The sequence below is a fragment of the Miniopterus schreibersii genome (genome assembly GCF_964146895.1).
Source record: "Miniopterus schreibersii genome assembly, chromosome: 8".
Taxonomy (NCBI): Eukaryota; Metazoa; Chordata; class Mammalia; order Chiroptera; family Miniopteridae; genus Miniopterus; species Miniopterus schreibersii.
The window spans coordinates 13,907,002-13,920,278 of record NC_138109.1 but is presented as its reverse complement, the minus strand read 5'-3'; the positions used below and the strand labels follow the sequence as shown (position 1 = coordinate 13,920,278).

The 13,277-nt window shown below is 48.3% G+C and overlaps 1 protein-coding gene across 1 annotated transcript in view; it reads right to left on the bottom strand.

Moving 5' to 3' along the window:
- Window positions 1–13,277, bottom strand: part of MAN1C1 (mannosidase alpha class 1C member 1) — a 109,711-nt gene that overhangs the window by 62,308 nt on the left and 34,126 nt on the right. The window contains exon 2 of the mRNA XM_081146214.1: window positions 6,767–6,863. Within this exon, the coding sequence (XP_081002340.1) occupies window positions 6,767–6,863 (97 nt within the window). The remainder of the gene's footprint in view (window positions 1–6,766; window positions 6,864–13,277) is intronic.

The window sequence follows — 13,277 nt, the reverse complement described above, 5'->3', positions numbered from 1 at the left end:
ACTTGGATGCACCAGGCTCTCTTCCACCAGGGAGAAACACCCCCAAAATCGCTTCCTATTTTAGGACCTACCAGTAACATGAGAGACCGTATGCCAGACTCCCATGCTGTATGGTGGAGAGATAAGCTCAGAGAGGGACGGCCTTGTCTGGGTCCCAGAGCAGATAGGTGGCCAAGAAGCAATTAGAAGCCAGGTCTCTTGGCTCTTGGGGCTGGGGGTAGAAAGAAAGTACTGGGGAGCTACATTCATGGGGCCTTATTCATATACCAGCAGTGCTCATAGACAGTCTCTTACCATGCCGCCCCCTCCCCCACACCCCACTAAACATTTTTTTTTAAAGGGAGCCCAAGATGAATAAAAATAATGAGAGAGTAAGAAAGAACTTCTCTTTTTTTTTAAAGAATTTTGTTGATTTTTAGAGAGAGAGAAACATCGATTGGCTGCCTCCTGCATGCCTCCCACCTGCTGCCTCCCCTGTGTCTAGAACAGTGTCTGGCACACAGCAGGCACTGAACAATCCTTGACAGATAAAGAAATGTTCTCATGTGATCCCAGTGATAATCCGGTGAGCAGGTATCACCATCCCCGTTCCACAGGAGAGAAAACCGAGGCTCAGAAAGGAAATGTGACATTTGCCCAGTGAGTTAGTGGTGGAGCCAGGATTTGGAGAACTCAAGTATTCTGACTCCCAGGTCAACATTTTCTCTATTTAGACCCCTTTCTTGGCACAATAATGAAACTAGAGAAATTCCAGTCCATGCCACCTTGGGCTGTGTGTCACAGCTAGGGTGGGCTGGGAGGTAGAGGCCACCCCATGTCACTGGGAAGACAGCATGGGGAGGGGAAAGTGAAGGAAGACATTGCCAACCATTCCTTCTGCAAGGAGCACTTGAAGCAGGTGGCCTGGGAGCCTGGACTCACCACTTAGTTAAGGCAGAAAGAACAGGGGCTCTCTCCAGACCAGGGCTGAGCAGGCAGTGCAGGGCAGCTGGACTCCAGGGAGCGCAGGCCCCGGAGGCCGGGGCTTTGAATGTGGGGTGTGGTTAGGGCTTGATTAGGAGGGAGGCGGTGTTCAGCAGGAGGCTAATATTAAGCATACTGACAACAGCCAACACTGGTGAGGATAAGGGAGCAACCAGAATTCATCAGAGCCAGAGGGACTACCTTATTCACTCTGGAAAACCAGCAGCATTCAACTTGAGCTCAACATAGTCTAACAGTATAACCCAGCAATTCAAATCCTGGGCGGATTTCAACATAAATGACTGCTTATTTCCACCAAAAGCATGCACAAAAGAGTTTATAGCCCTCAAATACTCAGGATGGGAACGCAAAATGGTGCAGCCACTTTGGAAAAACAGTCTAGCAGCTCCTCAAAAGGATATACAGAGTTACCATATGACCCAGCAACTGTACACCTAGGCATATGAGCAAGAGAAAATCTATGTCCACACACAAACTTACACATGAATGGTCATAGCAACATTATATGTAATATAGCTAAAAAAGTAGATACAATCCCAATGTCCATCAACTGCTGAATGGATAAGTAAAAAGGTACAGGAGAATACTATGTGTCAATAAAGAGGAATGAAGTACTGATACTTGGCTACAATGTGAATGAACCTTGAAACATCATGCTAAGTGAAAGAAGCAGTCACAAAAGGCCAGATTTTTTTTTTAATATATAATATATTTTTATTGCTTTCAAAGAGAGGAAGGGAGAGGGAGAGAGAGAGAGAAAATCAATGATGAGAGAATCATCGATCCGCTGCCTCCTGCACGTCCCCCACTAGGGATCGAGCCCGCAACCCCGGCATGTGCCCTGACCAGGAATCGAACTGCAATCTCCTGGATCCTAGGTCGATGTTCAGCCACTAAGCCATGCCTGGCTGGGCAAAAGGCCAGATATTATATGATTCCTTTTATATGAAATGTTCAGAATAGACAAATCTATATAGGAATGGAAAGCAGCTTAGTAGTGGCGTAGGGCTGATGAAAATAACCAGTCACTAAATTTTAAACAATAAAAAATGTGTTTATAGCAGCTTTACTCATAATTACCAAATAGAGGGAACAAAAATGTCCAGCAAAAGTCGAATGGATAGTCCTGGCCAGTGTGGCTTTGTGGTTAGAGTGTCGGCCCTCACAACGAAGGGTTGCAGGCTGGATTCCTGGCCCTCATTGGGGCACGTGTGGGAGGCAACCAATCGATGTGTCTCTCTCACATTGATGTTTCTCTCTCTCCCTCTCTCTCTCCCCTCCTCCCTGCCTCCCTTCTACTTTCTCTAAAAAAAAAAAAATCAATGGAAAAAATATCCTCAAGTGAGGATTAACAGCAACAAAGAAAGCTGAATGGGTAAACCTGAAAAACTAGAGTTTAGAATATAACTGTGAGTGAAAAAAGTAAACTGTAAAAGAGTATATACAATATGATATGAAATTTTAAAGCAGATAAAACAAATCTAAGGCGATAGAAGTCAGAACAGTGGTGACTCCTGGGGGCTACTAACCAGGAGGGGTCTGGGGGAACCTTCTGGGGAAAGGGAAAGGCTCCCTATGTTGATCTATGGGGCTGGTTACAGGGATGTATCCGTATGTGAGATTCATTCCACTGCACACTTAAGATTTCTGCATTTTACTGTATGTAAGTTATAAGTTACATTTCAATGTTTTAAAAAGAAAAAGGAAAACACAGAGGCCCAAATTAAAAACCAGGGGCCGAGTGCTGGCTGTCAGACCTTCGCAAGTCCTTGTGCCTCTTACTCCCATCATCAGACAACTGGACCAGATGATTTCAAAGAATCCAACTGGCACTGCCGATCTGAGGTTTTGTGAACTCACATACCTATTTGTCACTGCGTTTGCTGGGAAATTTGGCAAATGCTTGCCATCAATGCCGTGCAAAGAAAAAGGGGCGGGCTGGCTGCGGTGGGCTCAGCCTTGTTTCCAAGGAAGGAAAGGCCTTTAGAAAGTGGGTGGGAGCAGGTTGCCACCGGGAATGTCAGTTTCAATATGAATCATCTTCTGCATCCCCAGCAACGTGTTCTGGGAATAGACACCCTGACTCACTCCTTCCTGACAGGAACAAGACTTGCTACTAAAATTTCAGATTTCAAGAGAACCAGCACAGTCCATATAGCCTGGCAGAGGTGGTGGTGGTGGGGGGAACCAACCGGGAATCACAGCGAGGACGCTCGGCCCAGGGTACAAACCTCTTTGTACAAGGCCCAAAGGAGGCCGCTGGCGCCAGGGCTGGGCTGGGGACCCAAGACTCCTAACCTCGAGTTTTCTTTTTACAACAGCCTGCTACTATATTTTCTAGCGAAATAAATTATGCTTTGTGCTGGTAGGAAGCCTTTCGAATAAAAAGAAAAGGAAAACCGCCAAGACGCATCTTAATTAGAAGTTGCTTGGGAAAAAAAATCTTCGAGGGAGGGGGGTGCAAAGCACCGTGCGGTGAGTGGTCAGTGGGGTGGGAGTGTGAAATGAGCAGGCTCATTAGGAGATGAATGGTTTACCTTGATAATCACCCAGCGTGACCCAAGGGGCCTTCTGGTTTCCAGAAGGTGGCCGAAGAATCGTGGATGTGTCATTCAAGGCCACAGGGAGACCACCCTGGGTGATAGCATCTGACCTGCGACTGCCAGTTCTGCCTGCCTGTCCTTCACATGCAGGGGGTGCATATTTTTATCCTGGCCACGTCCTTGTGCTAAAGGCCTGTCTGCTAGGGACCGGGTGCTTCTAATCCACTTGCTCTGCATTGTGACAGCCTCTGGCCTCCAGATGGAGCAACTAGGGCTCCCCAAACATGTGACTCCTGGGAAGTTTTTTTCTGCTGCCCTTAAGACTGACCCGTTCTATCCAAGGAATTGCAACATCACCACTTCTGAGGCTGATGACAGCTCTTTCACAAAATAAACTCAAGGCCTGGGTCAGGAATGTGTACCACAGTCTGACAGTGATTTTCCAAAGACGATGGACACTTGGCGTTTTCCTTCAGGGAAAAAAGAACTCACGAAGCAAAACTCATGAAAAGAAGACATAGTGTTTTCCACCAGATGAATCAAAATGCTCTGTACCCAACAAAAGGGGAGAAAGGAAAGAAACTGGGATGGATGTGGGTGCGTGCAGGGAAGAAAAAAACTCACGTTGCGTGAGGATTTACTATGTGCTAGAAAGTGTGCTGGGGCTACCTAACCCTGGCCCCCTGGCCTTTTCACAGGTGAGTAAACTGAGGTTCAGGGAACTCTGTCACTTGCTCAGTTTCATTCAGCTGGTAAATGCTGGGGATTTGAACCCGGGTGTATCTCCATCGTCAAAACTGCTGCCTCTCAGAAACGAAATCAGAGAGCCGTGGAAACAACATGGAGATTCGAGGAAAACTGGGGAAGCAGGTGGTTTTCACAAACTGCCTGGCAATGTGCGCAGTTCCCCAGGCAGCCACGCTGGTAGAATAACTCACTGCAAAAGACCCAGCGAGACGGGTGTGTGCGTGGAGGAGACTGTGAACAGTCTGCAGAAGGCACTACTAAGTCACACGCCAGAAAGCAATTGTAAAAATGACATCTTGGGGCCTGGATTTCTTCCCTCTTCAACATCATATTTGCTCCGTTTACAAGGCAAAGACGATTCTTCTCCCTGCCAAGGCCGAGCATTCCCAGCCCGTGATCTGAAAATCATGCTGTGTTCATTTTGCCTCTTAACTCACCCAAGGCCATAAATCATCCCTCAAAATGGGGATTTGGTTGGCAGTTCCATCAGGGATTCACAGGGCAGAGGCAGAATCCAATCTGGGGCTCTCACGGTCATCCTGGGCCAGCTCGGAGCAGGGGGTGTTGCTTCTGGCAGTGCAAGCTCCTCCGTCTTCCACAGAGAAGACGCCCGAGATCACATCTGCTGACCGAGCAGGATGGCTGCTCTTACAGGGTTAGTCTGCTGACTCTAACTGCCCTTTGTGACAGAGGAGGAGGTCAAGGCAGCAAAGAGGGGGAGAGGAACAGAGAGCAAAGCAGGGCCCAGCCCTTCCTCAGCCGAACCCAGGATGTGGGGCAGGCAGGTCAGAAATCAACAGCCTTGCCCCAACCTCCACCAATTCCCTGAATATCCGCAGACTGTTTAGGGAGGAGAGGAGAAGCTTCCTTGGTCACATCCCTGATTTACGCTAGAGGCCAAAGCTCTGACGACTGAGATGCACACCAGCTATCTTTCCCCAGTGCTGAGGTGGGCTGCCGGGGAAGGTCTGTGCTCTAGGCAGGTAAGGCAGCTGAGCTCCTAAACTGGAATCCACACTTTTCCTACCTGAGGGCAAAGAAACATCCGTCATCCTCTCCTCTGACTCAGGAGTCCTCTCTAGGCATCTATCCTAAGACAAACATTTTATGCACAAAGATGATAACGGCTGCATTATTTTTAAGAGCAAAAAAATTGGAAACGACCTTTGTCCAACATTAGCGGGTGGTTAAATGAATTACGGCACATCCCGGCAATAACTGCAACCATTAAAAACGCTCTTTAGGAAAAAATTTAAATGCGTTACACTTATAAGTGTAACACTTATGATATAACGTTAAGTCGAGAAAACAAAAACAAAGGACATAAAATTGTATAGAGAGAGGAAAAAAGCAAGCAGAAGATTGGATGTAAATGAACCAAGATGTCAACAGAGGCTGTATCTATGTGGCAAAAGAGTTATTTTTTGCCTCCTTTACACTTTTTGATACTTTCTCAATTCCCTACATTCCTATGATAATGGGGAGGGGGGTGGTAGAGAAAGAAGCCACCCAAATTCACACACCCCCTCCTCACCAGGGGAGTACATTGTCTGAACAGCCAGAAGGGGTGTGAGTCTGGATGGTTAGAGCGAGGCAGGAAGGTCCCATGTCCCTTTTCCCACAACACAGATACTTCCGACAGGGCCACACACGTGTGTGTGTAGGGGAGGCTGTCCCTCGTAAACCTGCTTTTGAGATTTCCCTGGGACTCGGTATCTGACTTGGTTCTTTGGTCCCCGACTTCAGGAGCCTGTGTGTCTAAGGGGTGAGGAATACAGGTACTGGATTTTTCCGTCTCCAGCCCCAGATACCTCCTGTCTCTCAGGGAAGAAGGAAGTCGGGCTGCTGCCAGCATCTTTTCACGTGAGAGGCCTGCACAGAGGGGAGCTGGCAACCTGGATGGGTGTTAAATTTGAAACCCGAGGCCCTGCCCACAGTAAGGCACCTTGCAGTCTCTTCGTCTGAGAGAGGCTTTTGAGGTGTTGGGTTAGGAGAATCCTGTGGCTGGAAAGGGCAGGGACACCAGCAGTGAGGCTGCAGATCAAACACAAGCTGCCGACACACAGCAGTCCCTGTGCGGCTCCCTAAAGTGTCCACCGAGTCAGTGTGCAAGAGATACCCGCCCCCAAGACCCTAAAAGCAGCATATGTGCCCACCTCATTGGAAATGTGCTCAGGTTCTCTGTGAAAACAGCCAGTATTGTTTTACAGCTATCCTCAGAGGAGTGGGTTAAACAAGTCTCCATCACTCACTGTCCCCACTTACATTTCCAAGTTTGTTTGCTCTAAGAAAGAAGTGATTGGGGCATACAAAGAAGTGTGTAAGGTTAGAGAGAAGAGTAGGGTTGCCCCAAATCCAAAAGCTCAGAAGCCTGAACAGTCCAGAAGGAACCCAGACTTGGAGAAACAGACACAGCTCAGGTGATGAAAAAAAACCAGTAAGTTCCGCTCAACCACTGGGGGGCAGTGGGTCTCCCCGGAAAGGGCACTCACCGAACATGTTGCCCTCGGAGCCTTCCATTGTGAGGGGCCGGAGTTCATTTTCTCCCATCGCGTAAAGCTTGTAGTTCTGCCAGGCGAACTGCATCATCTATAAGAAAAGGCGGGGAACATGAGCGTCGTGATTCCCAACAGGGAGGACTGGCCACCCAGCTTTGCCCTTTGCAACAGGGTTTGAAACCACAATTAAAAAACAATCTTTCAAATTGAGGAAAATGATTCCCTCACTATAATTTTATTCATGGTTACAGCTGTCCGAAAGGCCATTCGCCTCCTACAACCCCACGTGTCCAACTTCTGTGTATAGATTTCCTAGAGAATACAGAGACAAAGCAAAGAGCCACCTCTTCCAGGAAGCCTTCTCTGTTTTGCTCTGGCCTAAAGTGACCCTCTGAAGGATGGAAACAACTCACTGAATGACACCTGTTATAATCAAACAGGACAACCCCCTGAGCAAAGGGTTGCTAAATCCATATTTGTAGATAAAAAGACAGGTCAGACGTGAGGTGACTTGCCCAAGGTTACACAGTGAGTCAGTGCTGGGAATTGAACCCATGCCCTCTGGCTCCAAAGCCTCAGGACTGTCCCCAAAACCTTGGCACTGTCTCTTAAAGTCACCACATGATTCTCTTAGAACTCCTCTAACACTTGGCGGGACCTACCCTGGCTGTCCCAGGCTCCCTGGTAACTCAGCTGGTCACTGTTATTTTTTGTTTTCCTGGTTCTGAAACATAAACTCCTTCAAGTCAGAAACTACACTTACCTTGCCTCAGTTTCTCCCACAGCACCTAGCACAGGGCTTGGCACATGTAGGCAGCAATGAGTATCTGTCAACTTTGTCACCCAGCGTGTGAGTTATGTTACTACATTAAGGCAACTATGTCAGCTCCTTGGGAGCATTATGCAAGCACCTTAGTGCCCTGGCTGCACTGGGCTCTGGAGGCTGGAGGAATGCAAGGTGAGGATGGGCCCCAGCCCCACTCCCATCCCCCAGGGTCTCCTTTATTTGCCTTTATGGTACAGGCTTTTTGCCTTTGCATGGCTGGCTGCAGAGGAGGAGAGCAGAGCAGAGCTCTGGGTGACTGTGGGGTAGAGGAGGGAGCCAGGGCAGGCAGCTGAGACACAGATGGGTGGCAGCAGCTTGGTACGGTGGAAAGAACTCAGAGGCCTGGGTTCTAATTCTATCTCTGTCACTATCTCTTTGACTTTGGCCAGTGACAAAACGTATTTGAGCCTCTATGGCCTCATCTTTGAATTGGGAATAGCAAGGCCCACTTTGCCACAATCCTGAAGGGTTTAACTGAAAGAAAGAAGCTGGCAGTGCCCAGTTTCTGACCTGACACAGCAAGTGATCAACAAATGCTGGTTGATCAGCCTTTAAAATACCCACCTGGCTCTCCTAGCCTCATCTGTGCACCCCTCCTTCTATCTACCCTATTAGTTCTCAAACTTCAGCATGCACCAGAATCACCTGCAGGGCTTGCCCCATTCCTGAGCTTCTGATTCAACAGGCCTGGGGTGGGCCTAACAGTTTGCTTTTCTAACAAGTTCCCACATGATATTGCTGTCCATGGGCCACAACTGCGAAACCACTGATCTAGCGTATGTGTTTATTTGTATTTGTTACCTCAATTCTAGGCTTCCTTTTGTTTTTCTTCTATCTCTCAGCCTCCCTTTCTGCCTCAGTCCCCTTTCAGGACATTTCCACCTGTATTCTCTGTGTTCTGCCGCACCTGGTGCCAAGGCTTAGAAGCCATCTCTTCTAGGCACATCAGGACAGTAACTACTGCCACACTTGCTGCACAGACCAGGAGGGCAGACGTGACATGCTTATGGCCTGCACGCTCCATCAAATGGCAGAATAACCTAGTATCTCTCCATTTTACAGATGATGAAACTGAGGCCCACAGACAGAAAGTGGTCAGGGCGGCAGAGCCAGCAGGGCTGGAATCCAGCTCTTTCAACTTCCAGGCCAGCAGACCCCACCCCCTCGCCTGGCCTGATATGTGGCTTCCCATGTGACATACATGTAAATGTCATGGTAATGCATGCAAAGCACTTTGCACAGGCTTTGAGTCCTGGTTCCATTCCTCTGTTATTTTCTACTTATCTTGAATTGGCAATAACAGAAACTAATTGCTGCGTATGAGTGCTGGAAGGAGACTGGCCTCCTCCCTCAGTCTCTCTTATCCAGGGGCTCCCTTGGTTAAGTCAGTGTGAGGGAAGGGCAGGGCGGTGGAGGGGTGGGAGAGCAGCAGGAGGCTGTCAAAACATAAATGACAGCAGGAAAGAAGGAGCAGAGGTCTAGAGGGGGAAGACAGCACCTTACCCTCAATACCCCCTCCTCCTTGAGAGAGAGAGAGAGAGAGATGTGGGTGTAGAGGAGTAATTAAGAAAATCACAGGTATCTACATGTTCTCAAAGAAGCTGTCACTGCAGGGATGCAGAGATGTTTGGAACATAGCCCGTTCTCACAGTCCTCCACATCAACAAAGGGAAATGATGGCACCAGTGATCCCTGTGTCACTTGGGACTGGATTCGGAAGGCCATCAGACATTCTCTCAATTGCATGCAAACGCACATACACACAAAGTACACGCAGACCCGCAAACCTTGGACCCCCCACCTTGAGTCACGAGTAGCTCAGCCCAGGCACTGGATGAGCAGGGGACAGGAAAGACCCCCAACCAGGCAGTCCTCATTTCTCTTCCTCACGCACCCTAAGCAGCCCCTACCAGGTGTCCTGTCCTGTGCTTGGCCACAGTTTGGGCTGCGGCTTTGGGGAGAAATGCTCTCCCAACCCCACCCTCTACTTCCAACTGCTTGTCTTCCTTCAGATCCAGGTTGAAAGGTCACTTTCGCAGAGAGAGCTCCTCCCCAGCCAACCCAAAGTCAGGACCCTACTCCTACCCTACATTCCTGATGCCCAGTCTCTTAGCAGCCTACAGCCAAGCTTTTATGCTTGCAACTATTTGGTCAGTCCCCCTACCCCTTATTCACTGCCACAAGCCAGGCAACTCATCCAGGGACTGGCACATAACAGGCACTCATTAAATATTTGCTGAATGAATGTAATCACACACAAGAAAATTGGCTCTGGAGCTTAACATATGGCTGGGAGACTCAATGTGGGCCACACACAGCACAAGTGAGATAGGTAACAGATCAGAGGCAAGGTTCCTGCGAACAACAGAAGTGCTCAGAGGAGGGTAAGCCTGGGTCTCAAGGGGAGCTTCGTGGGGCCCCAAGTACCCTGACGGCCAAGTAGTACTGTGAGTTGCACAAGAAGGGGATGATGCATAGAAAGGCTAATCCTAACCTGGTGCTGGTGATAAATGCCCTGGGAGACCCCTGGACTTGGCTTTAGAGATGGACAGTCCCTCGCCCAGCCGGGCGTGGCTCAGCGGTTGAGCATCAACCCAGGATCCAAGCGATCAGGGTTCGATTCCCGGTCACGGCACATGCCCGGGTTGTGGGATGCAGCCAATCAATGACTCTCTCCTCGTCATTGATGTTTCTCTCTCTCTCCTCTCCTCTCTCTGAAGTCAATAAAGATATATTTAAAAAAAAAAAAAAAGAGATGGATAGTCCCTGGTTTATGCTTCAGCCGTTCTAAGGCCTCAAGGTCATCAGGTCCATTTCCTGCCGCATGCAAGTTTCTTAATAAAAGATTAAGTAATCTTTCTTTGAACACCCCCAGTGAAAGACTATACTTTCAGGGATCATTTCTATAGTTTGTGAACACCCCCAGTGACAGAGACCTCACCACTTTACAGGGCAGCCCATTCCATTGTGGAGTTTCACAAAGTTCTTCCTTAATCGGTCCAAATCTGTGTTCCCCTTTGGGCCACGGGGAATACAGTTCATATACTTCTATACCAGAAACCTCCAGCCAGGGGAGGCCAACTCCCAAATGGTTCAGAAAACAATGTGTTTCTCCACTTTAACTTATGGCAGAATGTGCCTGTTGCCCATCTCCTTGCAGCTGCTGTTACCCACAGCTCCTCAAAACCCTGCTGGGCCTTCTGGTCCCCTCACCACGCCTGTCCTGCCCACTTTGGCCAGATGACAGAGCAAATGAGGAACTAGCAATTTGGGTTCTCCTTTTAAAATTATATCATCATGTTAAGTGAGGTGCCCGTTTTTACTCTGTTTTTCCTGCTCTAAAAATAAAAGGCCCCTTTTATGAAAATAAAAGGCATTTTCCAGAAGTCCCAGCAAGTCTGGGCTTCAGCCCCCAGGCCCACATCTGGGTCAGTCCTTTCACTTAGCAGGTTCAATTCCAGGTCAGGGCACATACCCAGGTTGCAGGTTCGATACCCAGGTGGGGCGCATACAGGAGGCAACCAGTTGATGTTTCTCTCTCGCATCAATGTTTCTCTCTCCCTTTCTCCCTCTCTCCTTCCTTCCCTCCCTCCTTTCCTCTCTTCCTCTCTCTAAGATCAATTATTAAAACCTCAGCTATGGCAAGATAAATTTGGGACAGACTCAAGAATATGACTATAAGAATCAAGGGACATGAGAACTAAATACCAAGAGAAATTGTACCTCTGCTCCCACTGGGTGTGCGTGTGTCTGTGCTAGAGATAGAAGGCAACTCTAGATGGTCTCTGGAAGCCCCTCCCTTCCATCGGTCTGTGATTTATGGATTCAAAGAACATCTAACAATAGCCTGCAAAGACTTCCCTTCACTGAGTCCTGCGAAAGCAGAAAACAAAGCTCCAATGATAGAGAGACAGGCAGAGCAACTGGAGCTGAAGCCTAAGACATCTTGTTAGTTCTTTCTCAAACAAAAACTCTTCTTGTCCACCGGAACAAATTACAATGACATGAAATCTTAAAATGAAAAATAATTTACAAGTTTGAGGCAGACATTATTATTTTATTTAAGGTGTTCTTTCTACCTGTCTTGGAGCTCTAGGATTACTCTCCTGCAGAAAGATGACTAGAATTCACTGTGTCACCCAGGCCCAGATGCCCATCCCAGCTGAGGAGCCTCAGAACAATGGAACCAAGAGAGAAAGGGTGCATGTGAGAAGGGAGGGAATGGGAACACTGGCAGACCACCTCCAGAGTGGAAAACTAATAGAAAGTTTGCATAGGAAAGTTCTTTGGGGGCAACTGGGGAGGAAGGAGATGAGCGTGGAAATAGCGAGACATTCTCACCTTTTTAAAATAAACACATACACAGGCAGGATCAAGTCTGGCAGTGACCCAGAGCCACAGTTGCAACATCTCCAGGCTGCCAAGAAGGGAAATGGATCTTCCCAGTCATTAAAGACAAGTGCTCACACCTTATTTGCATCTCCCAGCAGTGACGCCTGGCCCCATTAGCAGGGGCAGAGTGGGAAAGGATTTGGTCTCTAATAACCCTGGGATCTAATGACCACACAGATAGAGAGATCAGAACAGGGAGTTGATTTTTTTCCTTTCACTTTCAGCACAGTCCAGGGAAAAAGCTAACAGCTTGGTACCTGGACACAACCTGTTAGATTTCTCAATCCACCCCCAACTATGGGTGCCCCACAAAATGATCTGATTGGTGACTGTTGATGAGACATAACCCCCAGTCTATAGTTCAGAAGCTGGATGCGGGTGGGACTGGGTTATATGCTGTGGGTGGGGGGGTAGTAGAGGGGGAGGTCCTGCCTCCAACCCTCTCACTCTTGGGTTTGCTTGAGCTATTGAAAGGCAGATGTTGGAAATGAAAATGTGATGACTCTACCTATCGGAGGTCCACACAGGTCTCCTACATCCTGCCCACAGGAATTCAGATTTGAGCAGTCTCAGAAATCTCACCCCAGCTCTAGCTGTTCTGAGTCACAATGGTTGCAAGAGTGGGCCCTGGAGGTAGACAGACCTTTGCCTCTCAAAGTGTGGTCTTGAGACGAGCAGACGGGCAGACCCAGGGAGCATGTCAGAAAGTCAGCATCCTGGGCCTCACCCCAGACCTGCTGAATCAGAGCCAGCATTTTAACAAGATCCAAACGCACATTAAAGTTAGACACTGCCATAGAGCTCCGCCACCTAATGGCTATGTGCCCTTGAGTGAGTCGCCTAACCTCTCTGAGACTCAGTTTCCTTATCTGTAAAAGGACGACAGGAATATGTAATCCTTATAATAACACAGAGAGTAAATAACATGTAAATCGTTTAGCACAGCAGCTGGTATATCAGGAGTGCTCAATACAAAGCAGCCATAAGATGACTGCTCTCCTATTAATTTACCTACTAAGTATCCTTCTACCCATTTCTCTCCGCATTCTAACCTGAGCCCCTCCCACTTCTCAGCGGGACTCCTGCAGCAGCCAGTCGCTGGCCTAGAGGAGTCCTCTTTAGCCTCCCACACTGTGGCCAGGGAGATTACTTAAAATGCAAATTCATTCATATCTCCACCTCACCCCCAACACACACTTACATACTTCCTTCAGACATAAAGATCAACCTCATTAAAGCCCATCAAGACCTGCAGAGTCCTACCACTCACCATACCCTCCCCATCTC